The sequence below is a fragment of the Sminthopsis crassicaudata genome, chromosome 1 (genome assembly GCF_048593235.1).
Source record: "Sminthopsis crassicaudata isolate SCR6 chromosome 1, ASM4859323v1, whole genome shotgun sequence".
Lineage (NCBI taxonomy): Eukaryota > Metazoa > Chordata > Mammalia > Dasyuromorphia > Dasyuridae > Sminthopsis > Sminthopsis crassicaudata.
Genome location: NC_133617.1, coordinates 57520119 through 57543853, shown reverse-complemented (window position 1 = coordinate 57543853; position 23735 = coordinate 57520119). Strand labels below are relative to the sequence as shown.

The window sequence follows — 23735 nt, the reverse complement described above, 5'->3', positions numbered from 1 at the left end:
CCGTGCCCACAAAGGCACCCACAGACAGCCCTGTCTGAGGCAGCTGCCTCTTGCCTGTCCCAGGCCCCCACTTAGCTACCCAAAGGATCTTAGAGAGTGCCTGGTACAAGCTTCTTCCCTGGTCCCCCCATCCCCATTTTAAAGATGAGAACACTAAGACCTGCAGAGGCTGACTTTGTGATGGGCAGTAAAGGACTGAGCCAGGATTTGAATCCATTCCCCCCTCCTCCCACACACACTGTGCTCCCTCAGTATGGCCTGAGGAGGTCAAGCTCCATCTCAGAGGTCCTACCACCCTAAAATCCCAAGATCCTATAACCCTGCCCTGCCTTAGTAGATTTTTTTTTTTTTACTTTCTATGCCAATCATGTCCCTTCCCTGGGTCTCCCTGAACCAGAGAAATGAGGAGAGTGGTCTTTCTAATGAGCTCCTGTAGCTGAATCTGAGTCCTCTGCATTCACAGAGGGGATCAGAAAGATCCCCACGCCATCCTTTGGCTGGGAGAGGCAATGACAGGGAAAAAGTCTCAGGAGCCCAGGACACTTCACCCCTGCTGGGAAGTGAGAGAAGTGAGATCGGAGGAGCCCAAGGGCCCACGTCCGAGGAGGGGGAGTTATGGGGGGACAGACTAAGGGCAGTCCCGGGAAGTCCGCATCAGCCAAGAACAGGAACAGCCTGAGTGGCAAAGGAAGCCGGACCCAGCTGCCAAGTGCCTCTCAGGGAGGTGTCCAACCAGGAGAAGGACGGCTGACAGAGTGTGGACGCTGCTGGGCTAACCCCTGGCCTGGCCAGCGGGCCTGGTGAAGACTGATGCAGAGACTGGGAGCCCAAGCAGCCCCAGGCTGGGGAAGGGCCCAGGGGGATAGCTTGAGGTCTCTTCTGGGAAGGCAGAGATAGAAAGCTACAGGAAGTATCTGGGTTTTTCCTGATCTGCAGGTGCCCAGCTGTGTGAATATGTGAGGCATCTTCTCCAGGGCCTAGAGGGCAGCTGTTGGGTAGCCATGAGTCTGTTCTAGGACCAATGACAAAGCAATTGTCCGGAATGACCTTATCAACACTGCGACACCTCTGAGCACCCCAGTCTGAAGGAGGTGACCCTACAGGACTGAAATTCAGGGAAACCATCACCCCTTGAGAGTCACATTTCCTATTCCTTTTGCTCTTACTGCTGCCTTTTGCATTTATGTAAGCTTCATTGCCAAACATTTCCTTCCTCCAGTCTCCCACAAAACAAAAAATTAAAGCAAAGAAAAGGCATAGCATGGCAAAGCCACATCACCCAAGCCAGAGTGTGTTTGGGTCCCTCTCCCTGGTGCTGGTGACAAAAGGCTCAACAGTCAGTGATGGATCAGCCCGGCCCTTCCTCTCCCTTCCATATGGCCCAGAGACCCCCAGGTACAGGCTTAGAGTCTCCCAAAGACCCTTCTCTTTTCTCTTGTGGCCACATCCCACACACTCAGAATGCTATCTGTTTGGAGGGAGGGTTCTGGATGCAGCAGGCCCTAAGGTGACATGGTAGGGCCCCTTCTCTGCGCTTAGCTGAGTGTGACTTTGGGTCAGCCATTTCCATTCTCTGGACTTCCAATTTCCTCATCTAGAAAAGAGAAGTTAGGACTCGAAGGCCCTTACACTCTAAATCCTGTGACCTTCTAAGCCCCATAACCACACAGACTTTCCTCCTCTATGAAATGGGTAGAATAATACTACACGCTTTCCTTGCCTCACAGAGCACAAATTAAGTGTAACCTGCTTTGTTCCCTGAAAAGAGTGATTTAAGGATCAGCTATCATAAACAGGAAATTCTGCTTAACCTAGGCCCAAAACAGCTTCCTGGTAACTTAGGCTCTCGGCCTCTCTGGCAGGCTGGTAAAATTTACAGACCCCTGCCCAGAAGAACCTTTGGAAATAATGGAAAGAAATGCTAAATTTATAAAGCTGTCAAGTTTTCTCCCCCATCCAAATTCACAGACACTTAAAATGCATCCAGGGACCTTATAAAGATTATGACCTTCAGGTTAAGAATGCCTGCCAAATGCCCAATGCTCCCTCCCTGTGGCCCCTTGTGCACCACTCTGGGGACGTATGTGTATTTTTATGTGTGTGTATGAATTAGGATGTGTCTGAGTGTGTGTGAATGCATAATATGGGTAAGTGTGTGAGGGTGAGTGTTTGCACCGGTGTGTATGTCTGGGTATGTACATATGTGTGAATGTGTACATCAGTGTGTGAATGAGGGTGTGAGAGAGTGAGAGAGAGAGTATGTATATGTGTATAAATCATATGTAATTTCTATCACAAATATAAAATCACCAGCAGCTCAGCGGAGGCCATACCTAATCCAGGGCAGAATTTGGTGTCGTTGGCCACTTTCAGGTCAGTGTTGGTGAGGGAGATGGGCAGCTTGGGCAGGGCCACGGCAGACACACGGTCCAGATCATTGGTCGCTGAAAGAATCCGCCACTTGAGGATCATCGGTTGTTTATCTCCGACTTCAGATTTAGCATCAGAAAGAAGAAAACAAACAAAACACTTGAGGGGGGGCATGAGTCATGTTTGCTATTTGCTATTTAATGTGATTGAAACTAAGAGACCTTTCCCATCCCCAGCTCTTTCCTGTCAACAACTCTAAAAAGGGAACATAAGAACAGATGAATTATCCTGAAGCTTCGAAATGTCATTAAGGAAGCAAAGCTTGTTCTGTTTCACATTTAATGACTCTGAGTGCCATGGAGATGGAAGCAGAGAGGGCTTATGGGGAGCCAGCCCACCAGCTCTTCTGGAGAGGGTCACAAGGGCCCAGCTTTCAGGCATTCAGAAAGCTCAGAACATCCATTACCACCTAGCAGAAAGCAGCCTCTTTAACTCAATGTTTACAACATCTGTGCTTTCAAAAACACACCAAAGGTTTGGAAGTGGGAGGAAAAAGGGCAGGGGAAAAGGAAAGAAAAAGGATGTAGGACTGTTTTAATCCCATTAAATGGAAAGTACCAAGAGCCAGGGCCCTGAGAGAGACAGAAAAGTAATACAGAGACCTTGTCCTCCAGGAGACTACAATTAAGGAGCGGGGGAGGGTACTAAGTCATGTGCTTAAACAAAGTTCAAATATAAATACGTAAGAGGAGTACACAATATGATGGGAATAGAGAAGGAAGAGATCACTTCAAGGTGAAGTGGACAGGTCAGGGAAACAGAGAAAGGGACTGCTAAATGAGGATGTCCCAGAGGCAGAATGTCAAAAGGTAATATTGGAGTCATATCACAAATATAAAACAAAGAGTCAGAAGTGACTGAAAATGACTGAACAACAACAGTTGAACCATTCATGAAACAAATTTGATATTATAGTTTATATTGAGACTTGGCTGAAGAATAACTGGGAAATGCTTTCAAAGGACATCCTAATCAAAAGAAGATAAATTTAAAAAGGAAAGGAAGAAGAGTACATATGTTTGAAGAAATGAAGAAACCAAAGGAAGGAAGCAAAGTGAAAGAACATTTGAGTAAATAATAAGAATGATAATAATTGACATTTTTATAATACTTAAAAGTTTCCTATAACAATAATAGCTAGTATCTATAGATCACCGACTATGTGCCAGGCACTATGCTAAGCACTTCACTTATTTAATCTTCACACCAACCCTATTTTACAAATGTGACAACAGAAGCAGAGATGGAGTGACTTGGCCACCTAGTAAATGTGTGAGGATAGCATTTGTCTACAGGCTCAGCGCTCTATTCACTGTGCCACCTAGCACTAGGTACATTATCTCATCTCATAATAACATTGAAAACAAGTATTTCTAAGAGAAATTCCATTTAAAATTACTGTAGACGAAATAAAATACTCAAAGGTCTACTTGCCAAGACAAACCTAAGAACTACATAAACACAATTGCAAAACACTTCTCACACAAATAAAGTCACATCTAAATAATTGGAAAAATATCAATTGTTCATGGCTAGGCCTAAATTGGTCTACTTGTTCAGTGCCATACTAATCAAATTGCCAAAACATTACTTTATAGAACTAGAAAAAATTGTAACAAAATTCTTCTGGAAGAACAAAAGGTCAAGAATATTAAAGGATGGTGGTTTAGCAGTACCAAATCTAAAACTATATCATAAAGTAGCAGTAATCGAAACCATTTGGCACTGGCTAAGAAACAGAGTGCTGGATCAGTGGAATAGATTAGATACACACAACACAATAATCAAGGCCTATTAACAATCCAGTATTTGATAACTCCCAACTTCTGGAATAAGAACTCACTATTGGATAAAAACTGCTGGGAAAACCGGAAAATTATGTCAAAAACTCAGCATAGACCTACATCTCACACCCCATATCAAAATAAGGTCAAAATGGATACATGATTTAGGCATAAAGGAGGATGTCATAAACAAATTAGAAGAACAAGGGATAATTGACCTATCAGATCTTTGGAAAAGGGAGGAATTTATGACCAAAAAAGAACTAGAGAACATTATGAAAGTCAAAATGGATAACTCTTGATTAAATTAAAAAGGTTTTATGCAAACAAAACCAACAAAAACAAGTTTAAAAGGGAAGTATAAAGCTGGGGAAAAATATTTTACAGCCAGTATTTCTGATAAAGGTCTCATTTCTAAAATATATAAAGAATTTATAAAAATACAAGTCACTCCCCAATTGATAAAGGGTCAAAGGGCATGAACAGACAATTTTCAGATGATGAAATTAAAGCCATTTATGGTTATATGAAAAAATGCTCTACATCACTGATGATTAGAGAAATGCAAATTAACGCAACTCTGAGGTACCACCTCACACCTCTCAGGTTGGCTAAGATGACAGGAAAAGATGATGATAAATGTTGGAGGGGATGTGGGAACAATGGGACACGAATACATTGTTGATGGAGCTGTGAAATGATCCAGCCGTTCTGGAGAGTGATTTGTAACTATGCCCAAAGGGTTATCAAATTGTACAAACCCTTTGACCCAGCAGTGTCATTACTAGGTCTGTATCCCAAAGAAATCATAAAGGAGGAAAAAGGATCCACGTGTGCAGAAATGTTTGTTGCAGCTCTTTTTGTGGAATTGGAAAAGAAGTGGATGCCCATCAATTGGAAAATGGCTGAACAAGTTGTGGTACATGAAAATAATGGAAATTATAGTTCTGTAAGAAATGATGAACAAGCTGATTATAGAAAGGACTGGAAAAATTTACATTGATGCTAAGTGAAACAGGTAGAACCGGGAATACATTGTACTCAATAACAGCAAGAATATGTGATGATCAACTATGAAAAACTTGGTTCTTTTCAGTGCTTCAGTGATCCAAAGCAATCCCAATAGACTTTGGACAGAAAATACCATCTGCATCCAGAAAAAGAACTAAGGAGACTGAATGGAAATCAACACATGCTATATTCACTTCTTTTTTCTGTTTTTTTTTTTTTTATCTCTCCTGTAGTTATACCCCTTTATTCTGATTTTTCTCTCCCAACATGATTCATAATCTAATATATATCAAAAATAAACTTTAAAAAAAAAAAAAAAGGAAAGAAAAACAAGTGTTTCTAATTTCATTTTATAGAAGAGAAAACAGAGGCTCAGAGGTTAAGTGTAACACTATGATATGTCAAAGGTAAGCCTCAAATCCAATTCTCTTCTGACCAGAATGAGGTGAGTTTGGGAAACAGATAGCAAGCCTGGTAGGGACCACAATGATCTTCAATGACTGAAGCATTGCCACCCGGGGGGGGGGGGGGGGGAAGCTGATAATTTCTTGGCCTGCTGTACTGATAATAAGGAACCAAGAAGATACTCTGCCCTTGTGGGCTGGCGGCCTGTCTGAAGTAAAAGCAATGGAGCCTTCCCAGGATGGGACCAGCTCATCTTAGAATGTGGGAGAGAGAGGAAAACAGAGCCGACCCACAAGCACTCTGGACATCCGACTAGGGCAAGAGTACAAAGAAAGGACAGGAAAGATCCCACCAGAAGACTGCAGTGCGGGATTCTGACAGCTGCCAAGAAAAAGGGCTCTGGTCAGGAGGGAGAGGGGCTGTCTGATGAGACTGGTGGAGATGCAGGAGGGAGAGGGGCTGTCTGATGAGACTGGGATTCCAGAAAGATGGCAGCAAGGAAAGAGAATGGGAAGAAATACTGGGGGGGGGGGGGGGGGGGGAGAGGTCCCAGAAGTAGAGAGCTGAACCAGTTCCAAAGGTCATGGGATGGAGAGAGCTATCTGCATCCAGAGGATTCTAGGGTTGGATCACAGCATAGTCTTGTCACCTTTTTGGTTGTGGTTTGCTTCCTTTTTTTTCTCTTTCTTTTTCGTTTTTGATCTGATTTTTCTTGTGTAATGTGATAAATGTGTGGCGTGAAATATGTATAGAAGAATTGCACTTGTTTAACCTGTATTGTGTTACTATCTCAGGGAGGAAGGAGGGAGAGAAACTTGGAACACAGGGTTTTGCAAAAGTGAATGTTGAGAACTATCTTGGCATGTATTTGGAAAAGCAAAAGCTATTTTATTTAACTATATAAAAAAAAGAGAGAGGAAAAAGAAAAGAGAGCCAAAGATTGGGGATGTATGGTACTGTCATTCCTGCTGAGCTGTACTGGTACTGAGAAACAATGAATATGAATAACTCTGAGAAACTCAGGAAGATTTAAATGAACTGATACAGTGTAATAAACAGCTAAGAAAACAATATAAACATTAACACCTACATGAAGGGAATAAACAAAAGCCCAACCAGATGCTATGTGATTTCAGAGGAAATGAAAGAAAGACACTTCCTGCCCTTGTCTGCAGAGCACAGGGACTATGGTCTGTTAAGAACCATCCCTGGGTGACGGGGCAGGTCAATTCTCCTAGAGCCTCCACTGCTGTGGATCATCAACTTGAAGGAGTTGCAGGGTAGCCTTTGCTGACACAGGTGTTTCGGACTGAGAATAAAATAAAATGGAGGCAGAGGGAAGAGGAGAGAGGAGAGCCTCTCAGTCTCCTTGAATCACCATCATCCTCTCTCACGAAGAGATCCATTCTACAGGTCTCCAGCAGCCACTGGCAGGTGGCTCTCATGTCATAACAAGGTGAGTTTTAGTAAACTCGATTTTTTCCCTTCTTTTTCATTCTTTGTTATATGAGATAACTCATGGGGGAGAGAAAATATGTAGGGAAATGAAAGTTATTTTTAAAAAATTCAAATTGTTAAAAAAAATGTATGTAAATAACATATATTTTTAAGGTTTAGTGTCAGGAAGGCTAAATACAAAATAAGAAAAGCTAAGGATGACGTTTACTGGTCAGCAAGATGTTTTGTTTTTCTTTTTTAAATTTATCCTGGGGAAAACAAGAGAAGCTGCCTCCCAAAAGGAGCCAAGATCTCTCTTTGGACAGATGGGCTGAGGATCATGGGTGACTGCAGATACCAGGACTATTCAGGTTCTACTTTGATTTTTTTTAATAGAAAAAGAGCACTGATCAGTGTCTGCACCTGCTGACCTAGGGATTCTGGTCACCTAGCCATCTCTAAAAAAAGGTGGGGAATGAGGATGGGGAGAGGAGTTGCCACAGGACTGAAGAAGGCTAAATATACTGGTTATCAAAAAAAAAAAAAAGACTTAAAACTACAAACTAGTCAACTCAATTTCAATTCCTGGTAAAATTTTAGAACTTTTTTTTTTAAATTGTAAATAAAATATTTTATAAGTTGAAAAGGACTATACAGATATTTTTACAGATCTAATTTTAATAATATATACATTTATGTGTGAAACATATGTACATGCACCTTGGGATTTATACACACACACACATTCTCATCTGATTTGATCCTTTTAACAGCCCTGTAATGTAAGTGCTGTTATTATGCTCAAATTACTAATAAATAGCTTTTCACTTTTCAAAATACATGCAAAGATAGTTTTCAACATTCAGCCTGGTAAAAACCTTGTGTAGAACCTCTTACTAAAGAATGGCGGTGGGAGCAGAAGAGCACAGATGTATGGTTAGGAAGAATCTTGGAAGCCATTTAATCAAGAATCTCACTCCCATTTTATATTGGAAGAGACTAGGGGCTGGAGAGAGGAAGGGACGAGAGCATTTCAAGAAAACAGAAGCACAAAAAAAACCCCAGCTGAGCTCCAGCAAGCCGGGTCATGCCACATGAACATCATTTCCTTTTTTGACAAGGGTACCGACAGGCAGGAATAGGGACAGGTATCTGACCTGTGATTTCGCTGACACAGAGAATTCTCAGGGGAGGAAACTCTTTACTGACGTAGGAGCGTGCCTCCTCAGCAACTCAGATATCAAGGACTGAGGCTTTCCCAGAGTCACAAAGCCAGCGGGCATCAGAGGCGAGTTCTGTTACATTTCTGTTACAATGTTCTTATACTATTTTTTTTAAGCAATCAGGGTTAAGTGACTTGCTCAAGGTCACACAGCTAGTAAGTGTCTGAGGCTGCATTTGAACTCAGGTCCTCCTGACTCCAGATGCAAAACTTCTCGGGGCTTATCTAGAATCACACACTCTGATCTGTACAGAAAGTCTTTTTGTTTGTCCTGCCAGCAACCAAAAAATAACTGCCAAAGAATGAATAGAAAAAGATTCCAAACATTCACTCAGAAAAAAATCCACTATTCCTAATAAATACAAACAATAATTCTGAAGTACTCTTCCTATCAAACTGGCAGAATTTTTTTTTTAAATCATCAAGTTTAATATAAGTTCAAAATAAGGCTGTGAAAAATAAGAACACTCCCATGCAGCTAGCAGAATGGCTACAATCCCTTCAGAAAGCAATCTTATGATACAAAAGAATAATAAATAACAATCATATCCTTTGACTACCACTCCCAATTCTACTATTGGAAATAAGACTAAAAAATAGCTTTTAAAAAAACTTTTAGGGGAATTATTTTAAAATATGTAAATAGACAGATATTCTATAACAGAATCAGAAAGAACCTAATGTCTAACTGGTAGGGAATAGCTGAGTAAACTATAGTATGTAAACACAAAGGAATGTAACAAAATTAAGAATGACAAATCTAAGGAATATAAAGAAAAATAGTCCGATCATTTCTGTAATGGGAAAGCAACAGATGTGGAATTAGAAAAGCATTCCAGTCCCAACTCTGCCACCTGGTGACCCTGGACAAGCGGCCTCCCTTCTGCAGGCAACATTCTCACCTATAAAAGGGTCGACGGGAAAGGGGCAGCTTTTAGTTCTAAATCCTTGGATAGGAGTGTATAAATGATGATGAGCAAAGAAACATATATAAAACTATAAAAAAGGAAAAGGGACTACCCAAATGCAGGGCTGAGCAGACAACAACATAGGACTGAGCCAGTGCCTGAGAAGTTATGGTCATTCTACATTAAGGCTCACTTTAAAATGGATTATGTCTCCATGAAAGTCCCGTACTGACAAGCACCCCCCGCCGACGGAGCTCCTTTCCTTGGTTTCACTGGCAGGGGGCTCGGAAAGCTTTGGTGGCAGAGGCCCGCGGGACCCTCGGGACAGGAAACTCACCCACAGGGGAGATCTGCTGGAAGATGTTGTTCACGGGCAGGCCTTCCTTGCGCAGGGACCAGCACTCCACAATGCTGTTCATCTGGTTGGAGGCGCACAGCAGCACCTGTGAGGCAGAGGGAAGGCAGCTGGCACCCTCAGGCCTAGGAAAGGGCAGGGCTCCCTATGACCCCGGCCAGGTCGCTGCCCACCCCTCGGACTCCAGCCACACCCCACCACCGGCCTGTCCCCCTCTCCTCGCTCCTGACGGCCGGCTCTCCCTGTTGCTAGTCAGGCTGCCACGACATGAGCTGAGGTGCCCGTCTGCGCCAGCCTTTCTAGTCTGCTCTCCCACTACCCCTCCCCCCCACCCCATGTGCCCCCACCCCATGTGCCCCCACCCCTCCTGCCCCACACTGACAGCACCCCCCACCATCCCTGCCTTCCACAGCCTTTCCTCCCTCGGAGACCCTCGGGGAGTGGGGGGGGGGGGGGGAACCACTGGGGCTGATGCTCTTTCCCTCCCAGTCTGCCCTGGGTTTGGGCAGGGCTTGTATCCCCCCTTCCAAGAGAATGTAAGCTCCCTGAGGGGGGAACATTCTCCATCCTGTCTTAGGCACAGCGTCAGGGGCGGGCGTTGGATAAATACTTGCTGTGTAGAGCAGAACACTAAGCTTGGAAGGGACCTTGGAGATCTACGGAATCTTTTCTCATCTTCATTTTCTAAAAGAAACTGGATCCCAGAGGCATTAACTCCCTGAGCCTCAGTTTTTCCATCAAAGAGATGGGAATAATAATATGTGCAGCCACCAACAGGAGTGGGCTGGTAAAGGCAAAGTGCTCTGTAAGCTGTAACTACGAGCCTTGCGGAGGAAGTCGGGGGGGGGGGGGGGGGGTGGAAGAGAGCAGCTAGCAACTTACCTGCTCCGACATGTCTCTGGCGAGGAATTTCAGGTGGGTGATGGCGGGGTACTTGTCCTTCCGTGCTGGGTCTGTGGTGCAGCGCATGAAGAGCGACGGGAGGATCTCCGTGTCGATCCTGCACTTCTCGTTCACTACGCTGACGCACACCTTGTAGAACTGCACCGGGGAGGTACTGCTGCCGTCGGACGTAGCGACCACGATGTTCCCCCCACCGGTGAAGGCGATATCTGCCAGGGCCACGCGGCAGCGGAGACGGCACAGGCTCTCCGTGGAAGTCAGTACCTGCCCATTGGGCTTAAGCAGGGAGACGATCACCAGCCCACTGATGGTCACCGCAATCCAACCCTCCATGGGCTTCCCACCAAAAAGCGTCAGGGATGGGGAGAACTTGACTCTAGAAAACTTGTCGCCGAAACTGGAGGCACCAGACTGCAAAGAAGAAAATGGCCCATGGAATGCTGTTCTTTTTTTTTTTAACCTGAGGCTGGGGTTAAGTGACTTGCCCAGGGTCACACAGCTAGGAAGTGTTAAGTGTCTGAGACCAGATTTGAACTCCGGTTCTCCTGAATTCAAGGCCGGTGCTCTATCCACTGCACCATCTAGCTGCCCCGAATGCTGTTCTTTCAAATCAAGGACCTCAGGGACCAGAAGCCTCCTGATCCCCACCAGCCGGAGCACTCTCACAACCCCCTCTTCTCATGCACATAATTTTTCTAGGTTTTCTAGGTTTCGATCCTTAAAAGAATTGTCACTGCACTGACACAGGTTTCATCTCTACTGTGACTTGGTAAATGGTATCCAAGAGTCGCTACGGCCAAAAAAATTCATCAGCCTGAAGCCAAGTGGACAAGCGTCTCTGGATGCTTATTAACCTCAGACAAGGGACGTGCCAATGGTGGCCAATGCCATCTGGCTCAGGCGGCTAAGCTTACTGCCAAGCAATGACGAGACCCCACAAAACTGGGACTTTGGGAAGGCCTTAACCCCAATTACATTCTACTTGGTTAGGTATTTATCCATCACTAAAAACCCTCCTCCGACACCGGGGCACACGGGGCTACAGGTAATCCCACAGAACACTACGGGAACAAAAACTAAAGTAGGGGCCACTAAGCTGGAGAGGTTTAGCATGGGTCCGTCATGGGTCTATCGCCCTCAGACCAGCTCAGCCCAGAAAGGATCTTCTGTGGAAGACTGGCCAAGGGCTAAAGGTTTTTTGCACAATTCATAATCCTTTGTCTACAAAAGTCTGGAGGGACTGACATCTGCAATGGGGGAGAGAATGCCTACTCAGATCTTTTGAAGTCCTGAATAAGGAGAGGGTCCTTGTGAACTTTTATTATAATTTAAAGTTGGGGAAGACAGGGACTATTTTCATTGTTTATTATTCTTTTGAAAAACAAAGAGCCTTGCATTTCTTCGGTTAAGGGAAAGTTAGTGTTAGAACATGATTTCAAAGACTTAATTTTTCTGTATAGGTTCAGATTGAGTCTCCTATGGAAGACCATTATGTCTACGAATACCCATTGAATTTAAATCAACTTCAAGTTAACAGGAGAACTATCATTTTATGGATCTTTCTATTTATGAGTCAGACTCATAAGGTTTAGGACTAAAGGAACTTGAGTCTAATTCCTTTCATTTTAAACATAATACAGGGCCAAAAGGTTATGTACTTGCTCAAAATCATATACCTAGTTGATAGGGGAGGCTAGGATTCAAACCCAAGTCTTCAATAGGCTATCTACAGCACCATGTGGTATCTGAGGAGGGAGCTGGACTGTCACTGCCCTGGAGGGAGCAAAGAAGGCTCATTTGGATACTCCAAGAAAAACAAAGCCTAAAAGAGTTAAATCTACCAATTCTTGTTTCTAAACTTCATTGAAACTATGATGGTGCCAATGGAACCTGGTGGGTTCCAGAATGACAGAAAAGCTTCAAGATTCAAGGTGAATCATATCAATCTTAACATTCTCACTGTAGTTGAGACCAGAAAACAAAGGGAAACTAGGGTTAATGGAAGGATGACTCACAGACTCTCCTTGGAGAGCTAAATAAAGGAGTTTGCAGAGTTGTTGTGGTTTTTTGGTAATTATGCATCCAAAGGCAACCAGAGACATATTCCATCTCATATTACAGAACTCTAGGTAAGTATTTACAAAAAAAAAAACCACCATGGAAATAATTATAGCCCATGAACCAACACCTGTAGCAGAGAATAAAGACATAGTGAAATTCTATGAAGAATTTAGTACGACTCTCCAAATTAAATTAACATACACTTTAATATGAGACAACTATGATGAGTGGTTAGAAGGCTAACCTCAGCAGCAAGAAGATATGGTCTCAAGATGGCTGTATAATTCTGGAGAGATCACTTAATCCTTTAGGGTTACGGGTAATTCTCTACAATTGTTAACTGAAAAAGAGGTGATAATCTGCATGGGGAGAAAGAATTTCCTCATTTCTAATCTGGTTTAAAAATAAAGCAACAATAACCCGTTAGTCCTATGATTTAAATGTCAAGGTAATCATAGGAAGGGCAGCAAAAAATGAAGGCAAACATGATTCGGAAACAAAAAATAAGAGCTTTATAAGTCTTACAAAGAGTCTGACTTTGTGCCAATTAAATAGAACAAAAATTTTGTCTGTCATTGTGATGGAGATCATGGTCCTTTTGCATGAGGCAAAAGAAACATCCTTAAAGAAAACAAAGCAAAAGAAAAGAAGACTAAAGCAGATGTTTAGTCTGAGCTAGATAGGGCACAATTCAGACAATGCTGAAAAATAAATCTCAAGATATGTGAAAGAAAGAAAAATGCCAAATGCTGCACATTATGTCCAACAAAAGGCAAATGAGAAAATATCAACATGAACCCATAATTCAATTTTCCATATTTATGCATAATATTTATGAAGATACCCTATAGACATATTGAAGACATCCTTGGAGGTCTAAAAGAGGGATCTCATAGAGATGGCAGTCCCACAGAAGCTCCTGAGAGTTTTCTGAATGAAATCCCTAATCGGTCAATAAAGTACAACCTGATTCCACATAAGAGAACCCAAGTGGATGAAAAATGCTTATTGTTCAGGTGACATGAAAGAGGCTATATAGAACAGGTAGCCTCCCAAGCTCAACCATTAGTACACATATCTTGGACAAGCCTAGCAGGGGCCTGAATTAGAACAGAAAGAAAACGGGGTTGTGCTGCCTTCAAGAAATTGCAAATTGTGCATATACCCTTTGTCCTAGTGATACCAAAGAGATCGACGAAAGAGGGAAAAGAGCCCTATGCTACAAAATATTTATACCAATCCTTTTTGACATTTAGAGACTGTCTACCAACTGGGGAATGGCTGAACCAATTATATAGAACTAAAGTTGTGGAGTACCTGAAGGGCCCTAGAAAAGCACACGGAGAGGATGGGCAGGCTGCAGCACACAATCGACAAGGGCCAATACAGAAGAGAAGGCAGTGTCCCGCCAGAGATATGATGTCTACCTAGCAAAATCAAGGGCTAACAGCTGGATAGCCCACACGGTAGGCCAAGATCACGTCTGTTAGGATCTGGAGGAAGGTCCTTGGAACCCTGTAAGCTCTCGGTGCAGTATCATAGGAGAACATGGAGATCACGAGACCACTGATTTAGTACATAAGGCATCTCAGCTTGAAACTGACAACTGGACGCTGCATTTAGTAGGGGACTAGAAGGAAGAAAGAAGGAACTCTACCCATGTACTCTCAGTTCAAGAGGCTGAGCCAGGGCTTTTCAGCTAGTTGTAACTGATCAAGTTTAAAGGTACTCGGGGATCCCTTTACAAAACAGCTGAAAGAGAAATACTCCAAAAGAATGGAAAATACCACAGATTTTCGACTTTAAAAAAAAGTGACTGGTCACTATTAATCAGAGAAATGCAAATTAAGACAATCCTGAGATACCTGAGATACACTCCTGTTAGATTGGCTAAGATGACAGGAAAAGGAAATGACGAATGTTGGAGGGGATGTGGGAGAACTGGGACACTAATACATTGCTGGTGGAGCTGTGAAAGAATCCGGCCATTCTGGAGAGCAATCTGGAATTATGCCCAAAAAGTTATCAAACTGTGCATACCCTTTGACCCAGCAGCGCTACTCCTGGGCTTATATCCCAAGGAAATACTAAAGAAAGGAAAGGGACCCGTATGTGCCAAAATGTTGTGGCAGCCCTTTTCATAGTGGCCAGAAACTGGAAACTGAGTGGATGCCTATTAGTTGGAGAATGGCTGAATACATTGTGGTATATGAAGGTTATGGAATATTATTGCTCTGTAAGAAATGACCAGCAGGAGGAATATAGAGAGGCTTGGAGAGACTTAAATCAACTGATGCTGAGTGAAATGAGCAGAACCAGAAGATCGCTGTACACTTCAACAACAACACTGTATGAGGATGTATTCTGATGGAAGTGGAAATCTTCAACAATGAGAGGATCCAAATCAGATCCAATTGATCAGTGATGAACAGAACCAGCTACACCCAGCGAAGAACTCTGGGAGATGAGTGTGAACCACTACATAGAATTTACACTCTTTCTGTTATTGTTTGCTTGCATTTTCATTTTTCTTCCCAGGTTATTTTTACCTTCTTTCTAAATCCAATTTTTCTTGTATAGCAAGTCAACTATATAAATATGTATACATACACACATAAATATGTAACATATACTTTAACTTGTTTAACATGTATGGGACTAACGGCCATGTAGGAGAGGAGGTGGAGGGAAGGAGGGGAAAGTTGGAACAGAAGGTTTTGCAAGGGTCAAGGTTGAAAAATTACCCATGCATATATCTTGTAAAAATAAAGCTATTAAAAAAATAAAAAAGATTAAGTTCCAACCACACCCACAAAGTGACTGGGCCAGTGGATTATACATACTGGCCATTCCTACTCATCTCTATAAAACCTTGATGAGACCGGTGTTTGATCAAAGAGGGTTTCGTCCATGAGACATTAGAGAGAGGCGGGCAGGGTCAGGAGGCCCTGTTAACAATGGTCACCTTGGGCTTTCAGGAAAGAAGCTCTCCTGAGAGAGAACACTACAGCTGGCAAGGCCCTCCTCCAAACATGGCCTCCCCCTTCAAAAACCATAGCAGCCCAGCAAACACAAGCCCCAATTCATGCTTGGTTTCTTTCCTCTGGAGTATCATTTCTCAAATAATCACACGCTTCCTCTTGTCCATCTTTGCTTAAACCCCCAGTGGCTCTGATGACCTAAGGGAAAGAGGCCGGCTCCTGAGAGGGAGGGAGAAGCGTCTCATGGCAGCAACAATTTGGAAAAGGGTGGTCCCTGACACTAAACAGAGCAGGAGCCTGAGCAGAGACCCCCAAACCAGGGGAGGCCGGCAAGGAGAGGCGCTGGGGGCAGGGCGGGACTCCGACCTCGCTGCAGCCCGGCAGCTCCCGAGCCCGGCCCGGCCCCTCACCAACCTTCTCCACGTGCAGGGCAAGCTTCACTCCGTTGTGTAGCCAGGACAGAGACACGATGGGGTCGCCTTCCACCATGCTGCCCACGGTGTTCTCCCAGCTGTTGGCCAGGTGGTCGGTCATGCTCCAGCACTTCACGTGCCCGTCAGCATCGGCCGACAGGAGCCTGGAGCCTGAAAGGGAAGCAGAGGAGTGAGGAGGAAAACCTGGCCAGGAAGCCAAAAGCAGCCAGCGGGTCCTGAGATTCCTTGAATCTCGTTTAAGGCTTATTTGCTAATAAAAATAGTAATAATTCCCCGACACTCCCTGTGCTGTGTAGGCTTCCTTACTATGTAAAAATCAAAAAGAAAAACCTACTCCAAAGTTCTGTCAACCCAGCATATCCTATGTGTATGTGACATTCCAGACCCGTAGGCCCCCACCTCTTCAAAGAAAAAGGGTTCAGACGCTACAATGTAGGGGAAATGGGAGGGAGGGAGGTGAGGAACTTTATGGAAGTAGACCCAGATCGTTGGTATAACAGGAGATAATACTACGCCACTGGCAACGTCAGCTAGTATTTCTACAGTGTTTTAAGGTTTGAGAAGTGCTTTATAAATAGTATTTCATTCTGAGCCTCACAACCACCCTGGGAGGTAGGAACTATCGTTGTCCCCACTCCACAGACAAGAATTCTGGGCCAGCTGCGAGACCCTGGGCAAGTCACTTAACCCCAACGGCCGCGGCAAAAAGGGGACTGGGCCCGTGAAGGGTTAAATAGTTTGCCCAAGACCATGGCTCTGGATTTGAACTCTACTCCATCCGGTCCCCCCCCCCCCTGCCGGGAGTCCAAAACTAGGGGGCGGAACCCTGCCTCTGAGTCATCAGCCAACCAGCCAATGAGCAAAGGTGACACAGCGGGATGAGACCGTCTCCGCTCCCAGGGACCGAGGCGGAAGACAGCCGAGGGGGAGGGGCGGGCTGCAATCCCCGTTAGCCTCCTGGGGCAGAGGCCCTGGGAGGAGCACTGATGGAGGAGGTGGGAAAAGGGGCGCGGACCCTCCCCAAGAGAAGAGCACACGTGAAAGAGCTTTGGAGAAAGCTCCAGCGGCAGAGGGCTGCCAAGCTCATGATACAAAACAGAACAGGTAGCACGTGCTCGGTAAACGAGGGGTCCCCCAAGTCTTCCAGTTTAGTAGCTCACACTGCTCTCCGACCCCTCAGGGACCGCCTCGTTCTCTATTACACTAACGCTGGCTGGGCTCCAGGGCTCCCTGGCTCCCCCAGGGGCGGCCCTCCCCAGGTCCCAGAGACCGGACCCTTCCCCTCAGGGCGGCCCTCCCCAGGCCCCAGAGAGCGGCCCTCCCCCTCAGGGCGGCCCTCCCCAGGTCCCAGAGACCGGACCCTTCCCCTCAGGGCGGCCCTGCCCAGGCCCCAGAGAGCGGACCCTCCTCAGGGGGCGGCCCTCCCCAGGCCCCAGAGAGCGGACCCTCCCCCTCAGGGCGGCTCTCCCCAGGCCCCAGAGAGCGGACCCTCCCCCTCAGGGGGCGGCCCTCCCCACCCCGCCCCCTCCGGGCCACCCGGCAGCCCCCATTACCAGACTGGTCCCACTCCAGGCAGGTGATCATCTCGTTGTGCTCAGAATTGATGGAGTACACATCCCAGGGGTGCTCCGTGTCCAGAATGTGAATCATGTGGGTCAGATCTGGGGAGAGGAGAGCAGCCACTGACCACACTCCATCCAAACCGCCGGGCCGGTGGGTGAGGAGAAAGGCTTCCACCCCCCAGGAACAAAAGGACGGAGCTTCCAGGGGTTTCCACTGGGCAGGAGGTGAACTGCGTCAAAGGGACCTTAGCCGGGTGGGGGTGGGGCACAGGGCTGGACCTGGACTCAGAAGCAAGCAGAAGCCCAGCAGCGGTCTACGCCAGGCCCGCGCGAGGAAACGCTGTGAACCGTAAAGCTCGCGAGAATTTCCAGCCGTTTCTAGCGTTTCTGCAGCCAATGACCCACCTTTCTCCTCCTCGTTTTTCAGGTCGGTGGTGAAGGCGATGAGGTTGCGGCAGGACCAGGCGCACACCAGCGGAATGGAGGGGCAGTGGTTGCTCTTGGGCCGCTTCTCCCACTCGCACACGTAGGCCAGATCCATCATCCCCCGGGGGTCTGGCGCCCGGCCCGGGCCCCGGAGGCAAAAACCAGCGGGTCCTAAAAAAAGCGTGACTGTCTAGTTCTATTCTTTAAAAGCTTTTGAATTTCAGTCTGAAAACGGTCTGGAGACGCTTGTGGGAAATCTGTGTTGGATGGAAATCCCACCGATAACGAGGACATTGTTTTATTTGTATAAAGAATGAGCAATTCACTGTCTCCGCCTCAAATCTGCCTTTTTCAAGTTTTTTACTCACCTAAGGGCGGGATCACAGAAAACAAGAAAATAAAACAATTATGTGAAGAGCGTTAGCCCTCTCTAGAGAGATTCCTTTTCTTACCCACTTTTTTTTTAATCTGGAGGTAACGGGGTGACTTGGTCAGAGTCAGAGGCAGCATTTGAACTCAGGCCCTCCTTTCCTGACCACTCCTGCAAGCACAGGCTTTCCATGGAAAGTTCTGGAGATTGAGGCCTCCCCGCTTTCCCACGCCTACCTGAGGGATCTCCGGCATCACCTCACGCTCGACGCCAAGCTCCCAGCGCGCCTTCAACTAACAGTCCGGCCTCCCTCAGGCCCCTCCCTCCAGCAAACCACACGTCCCCCCTCCTTAAGCACGGCCTCTTTTCCGTAGAACTCGCTTGTTAGCAGCTTTCTTCAAGGCTCCACCCTCAGAGCGACTTTCTTTCCCTCGGGCCCCGCCCCCAAGGCCTCTCCTAGAGCCAAGCCCCGCCCCCTCCGCACATTCCAGACCTGCAGCCAGGGGACAGCCCCCACACGATTGTACATAGGGTACGCCGCCTACGGCTCACCTCAGCTCTGTCCAGCCTCCGTGCCCTGGTCCGCTCCCGCTCCTGCCTCACTGCAACCGGAGCGGCTGCTCGGGCCTCCCGTCGGACCTGCCCCCAGCCACACTCGGAAACGCCGAAAGCTACAGTGTAACTTCGCGGTGGCTTCTGGGATAGAGGAGGCTCGAGTCTCACGTCGTCCGCCATCCTATGGGGCGTTTCATTTGGACGTCATATGTTAATCAGGCCAAAACCCAGAAGCCACTGCGGTCTCAGTAAAGCAAAGATTAATTTCAAAATAGATATATTTCCAAGACTTTTGATAATAAAGGGATATTTAAATGGTGTACAAAACACTTTTTTGAAAAATAAAAAAGAGCTCATGGCATTCAGAGATTTCTATTGTGTTACCGTATGTGTAATATCTTTCAATTTCTGTTCCTTAAATACAAGCGAGAGCCACGCTTGGTTTGTGCTCGCTTCGGCAGCACATATACTAAAATTGGAACGATACAGAGAAGATTAGCATGGCCCCTGCGCAAGGATGACACGCAAATTCGTGAAGCGTTCCATATTTTTGTCGCCTAGAAAATTAAAACTATTTTCTGCCTTCTCCAGCCAAGGAGGTCCCCCCCCTGTCTAGGGAAACACTTCCTCGTCACCTCCACATCTTAAAACGTCTCTAGCTTCCTCGAGATTTCAATCGAAGCGCAAACTCCCAGGGCTAATTTTTTCCAAAAGAGAAAGGAAGACCAATAAAAATGTTTACACCTGGCAATCCCTGGCGGAGAAGAGAACCAGGGAGTGAGGACTTTGTGGACTGGCCCAGAGACTCTATTTACATATATCTTTGAGCTCAACTCAAGCACGGCCTCCCCACCCACCCCCCACATTGTTTGTTTTATTTATTTTTAATACACATCCCTTTATGAATCATGTTGAAGAGAGCAATAGGGAAAAATCATGGGAAAAGGAAAAAAAAAAAAAAGTGGACACAGCATGTGTTGATTTACAATCCATCTCCAAAGTTCTTTTTCTGGATGCAGATGCATTTAATGTCTAAAGTCCATTGGGACTGCTTTGGGTCACTGAACCACGAAACAGAAACAAGGCTTTCATAACTGATCACTTTTGCATTCCTTTTGAATAGACTTACAGGCGTCAAGTAGTCAGGGAATGTAAGCTCCTTGAAGCAGGGACTATTTCATTTTTTACTGTATTTCCAGGGCCTGGGATACTTTAGGGTAGATACTTTAAGTGATTATTGATTGAATGAATGACATCACTGGGCTCATCTCATGATGCTCAAGATCTCCCGTTGCTCAAGAAAGATTAATAAATAGCTATTTTTGGTTGCCTAAAGTCCTTTTAAGGCTTCTTGCCTTTGGAAAGTGGGTAGAATAAAAACTAAATTCTTCCTTTTAAGTAGAGAAAAGAGGAAAATATCTGGGACTAGGGCGTGCCTCTTTTCAGGTTAAGATTCTTGCTCCTCTAATCCTGACTGTGACCCATCCGTCTCTAAGGAGACACCTTGGGGTGAGCAGTTAAGGAAGGAATATATTATAACATTTTTTCAAGATTCCTATAAATATCAACCAAAATTGCATGGTAGAATCAGAGGCTGGTGAACATACCAATTTGGACATTTCTTTCTCTAAATTAGACGTGTTTAAATTTTAGAATAATGTCAAACTCTTAAAAATTATTTCTGGCATACTTCTGCCTAAAAGAGCAGAGAATCAGTGTTTATCTCCTGATGATATTCTACAGCAAATGGTCCAGTTTTCTTCTCCATTGTGTGTGAAGGCTACAGGACCAGGCTTAGCTCTATGGAATGAAGGAGCAGTGACTTATTTGGGGCCTTTTTTTCATTTATTGATCCACAGATAGCAAGGATTTTAAAAGCACCTACTATGTGACTTTTTTTTTGCGTTCATTTTTATTTTTTTAAATGTATTTATTTTTTAATACACATTGCTTCATGAATCATGTAGGGAGAAAAAAAATCAGAGCAAAAGGGAAAAATCATGGGAGAGGGAAAAAAAAAAACAAAAAAGAAGTGAACATAGCATGTGTTGATCTGTCTGATCCCCAATCCCACAGCATAGAAAATAGAAAAATCAGGAGATCCTAAAAAAGGCTTGTTTTCGTGATCAATAACTTTTGCATTTCAGCCTGAAAATAGTCGGTCAATAAACATTTATTAGTCAGCTGCTCTGTGTCAGGCGCTTGGCAAAATGCTGAGGACACAAAGAAAGGCAAAAAAAAAAAAAAAAGCTCTGCTATTAAGGAGGTAACAATCTAATGGGAGAGACAAAATGCAAATAATTACATTCAAATAACCTCCAAACGGGCATCAATAAGAAAAAGTGAACAGAGATGAGGCCCCAGAATGAAGGGGGATCAGGACAGGCTTCTTGTAGAAAAGGTAGGACTTTAGCGGAGACTTTCAGCATCCTGGCCAGGAAGCAGGGATGAGGAGGAGAAGTATTCTAGGCCTGGGAGACAGTCAGGAGATTGCAGTCTTCCTTTCAAGTCCTGCCCCCTAATTTACAACCACGCCCACTACGCGCACACTCATCCCAAGTCCCTCCCTTTCCGTCTCGCCTTTCCTTTTAGGCCCCGCCCCTTCACTCGCTCCGCCGGCTCTGGCACCCCAAGGCTCCGCCCCTTCTCCAGACACCCCCACCCCACCCTCACCCTGTAGAGGATTTTTGTCCCATCAAGGCCTGGTCCCTCAGCCTCTTTCTTCCCTCCAGCCCCACCCCTTCAGCGACTCCCTTTTTCTCCCATTGAGTTCCACTATGTCTACCTAACCCACTCGGCAGCAGAGCCTCCTGGAAAGAGGAGGCGGGGACAGTTCTCCAACTATCGAGCTACAAGAATCTTGAATTCGGGCGTCATATGCTAATCACGCAAACATCCAGCAATCACTACTATTTTATTCAAAGGAAAATTTATTAGAGAAAGATAGGATTCTAAGATTTAACATCGCAAAAATATAATAATGTACAAGATAATGTAAGGTAAAAGAATTTCGGATGAGATCCAAATTATTCATAAAATCACCATGTGTTAAAAGTATTTAAATTGTTAGGCCTTAAATAGCTCTGAGAAAGCCTATAGCGTCGTGCTTGCTTCGGCAGCACATATACTAAAATTGGAACGATACAGAGAAGATTAGCATGGCGTTCCATATTTTTGATGTCATTACTTTTATTAAATACGAAATGTCTCTGGTTTTCCCTTTAGGCAAAAAGGAACAGTAAAATAGAGCTAGGAATCCTTAAGCTACTAGAAATTATTTATAGTTATTGTGTATTTGTTTTGAAGAAATATTAAAATGAAACTGCCCTCCGTGCTGTGTATTTGCCTCGAACTAAAATGATAAGACAAAAAGAAGAAAGGGTAATTGAAAAAGTGTACAGATCAAGAGTTATGAGAGTAAGTGACGCTGGAGGATTTGGAGAAGGTTGAAATTGCAATTAGAGAGATGCGACCGACCCCTCTTCGGAGGACAAAAATATGGAACGCTTCACGAATTTGCGTGTCATCCTTGCGCAGGGGCCATGCTAATCTTCTCTGTATCGTTCCAATTTTAGTATATGTGCTGCCGAAGCAAGCACAAATCCAGTGCCTTTCCCAGAGCTATTTAAAGCCTAATAATTTCAATACTTTTAACATATGGTGATTTTATGAATAACCTTGGTTTGCACCACTTCATTCTGATTTTCTTTTACATTATATCATTTTATGAATTATTACGATTTTCTGATGTAAAATCTTAGAATTCTTGTTCTCTAATAAATTTTCCTTTGAGTGAGACCGTAGGGGCTGCTGAATGTTTGCATGATTAACATACGACGCCTGAACCGAAGGCCCTTCTAACTTGATTGGCGAAGAGAGAGCCTCCTCTATCCCAGGGACCTCTGCGCTGAGTGGACCAGATGGGAGGGAAAGGGAGCTTGAAAGGGCCGCTGGGGGGCGGGTCCTGGAGTACCCCAGAAGGAGAGGAGGCGGGAGTGCCAGGAGCGGGGGCGGGGCCTAGAATGCATCGCTGACTGAACGAGTGATGGGGCGGGGCCTGAAAATAAAAGCCAGACGGGAAGGGCGGGACCAGGGATGAGAGTAAGGGTAGGAGGCGTAGCTGTCAATTGTGGGGCGAGGCCTAAGAGGAAAAAGGTAGGTATTGGGCCTGAGGTGTAAGACCTGAGGTGGGGGGGGGGGGGGCAAGGAGAGCTCTGCCTCCCTGCCTTTGGGGGGAGGAAGCCCGGCTCTAGCATCAGTGCTTGCATCTTCGGGTAGGAAAAGGGCCGGGAGATGCTGTGAAGGAGGTGAAGTGATCTCTGTGATCTTCGCCAGTTGGCAGGAAACTGACGCCTTGGGGAAACTGCTCTGGGGCCTGGTGTTTCTCTCCAAGCCCAACCTCCCCAGGACTTCATCTAATCCCCTCCTCCCCGGACACGCCCCCATCCTGGTCATTCCCTTCCGGTGGTTCCCCTCCTGCTAGTCTAGGTTGCTTCTTAAAATTCGGGCCCAGACCCTGCCAGCGAACCCAGCCGTCCCTCAGCCGGGGGAAAGTTCCGGACCGAGACGCTTACAGGGGCCCTGCCCTCGCCGCAGCGTAGGACGGAGGCGGTTTATGTGGGTTACAGGGAAACTGAGGCGAGTCTGGGGAAGTGGCTTGTCTGTTTCCTAGAACGGGTCCTTCCCTCTCCAAGGCAGAGAGTCAAACTGAGGGACTAACGCTGGCAAATAAAGGAGGACGTCCCACACAGCGGCATCCGACTTCTCACTTTTCCCACCAGTTTTCCATTGAGAATCCGGAGGCCGGTCCCGTGTCCCTCCAGGGGCTGCCAGCGCCCCTCCCCCACGGTGCCCGTCCCTCTCCCGAGGCCCCAAAGGGAAAACAGAGCAC

At 45.6% G+C, this 23735-nt stretch overlaps 1 protein-coding gene, 2 non-coding genes and 1 pseudogene across 5 annotated transcripts in view; 2 read left to right on the top strand and 2 right to left on the bottom strand.

Moving 5' to 3' along the window:
* MED16 (mediator complex subunit 16) overlaps positions 1 to 18981 on the bottom strand; it is a 128928-nt gene extending 109947 nt beyond the window's left edge. For 2 of the 3 annotated variants that reach the window (XM_074305361.1, XM_074305350.1), the window contains exons 1-8: positions 18842 to 18981; positions 17899 to 18090; positions 17485 to 17592; positions 15912 to 16081; positions 10435 to 10866; positions 10163 to 10246; positions 9535 to 9640; positions 2334 to 2489 (exon numbers count right to left, since the gene is read on the bottom strand). In XM_074305361.1, coding sequence (XP_074161462.1) covers positions 2334 to 2489; positions 9535 to 9640; positions 10163 to 10246; positions 10435 to 10866; positions 15912 to 16081; positions 17485 to 17592; positions 17899 to 18037 — 1195 coding nt within the window. In that variant the 5' untranslated portion in view covers positions 18038 to 18090; positions 18842 to 18981. The remainder of the gene's footprint in view (positions 1 to 2333; positions 2490 to 9534; positions 9641 to 10162; positions 10247 to 10434; positions 10867 to 15911; positions 16082 to 17484; positions 17593 to 17898; positions 18091 to 18841) is intronic. The other variant, XM_074305368.1, reaches the window with a different exon arrangement.
* Positions 18982 to 19289: 308 nt separating this feature from the next.
* LOC141552428 (U6 spliceosomal RNA) lies at positions 19290 to 19396 on the top strand. Its single transcript, XR_012485208.1, has one exon. It is a non-coding gene; the product is annotated as a U6 spliceosomal RNA (small nuclear RNA).
* A 2551-nt stretch (positions 19397 to 21947) lies between these two features.
* Positions 21948 to 22038, top strand: LOC141552332 (U6 spliceosomal RNA; annotated as a pseudogene).
* A 298-nt stretch (positions 22039 to 22336) lies between these two features.
* On the bottom strand, positions 22337 to 22443 carry LOC141552430 (U6 spliceosomal RNA). Its single transcript, XR_012485210.1, has one exon. It is a non-coding gene; the product is annotated as a U6 spliceosomal RNA (small nuclear RNA).
* Between the last annotated feature and the right edge of the window lie 1292 nt (positions 22444 to 23735).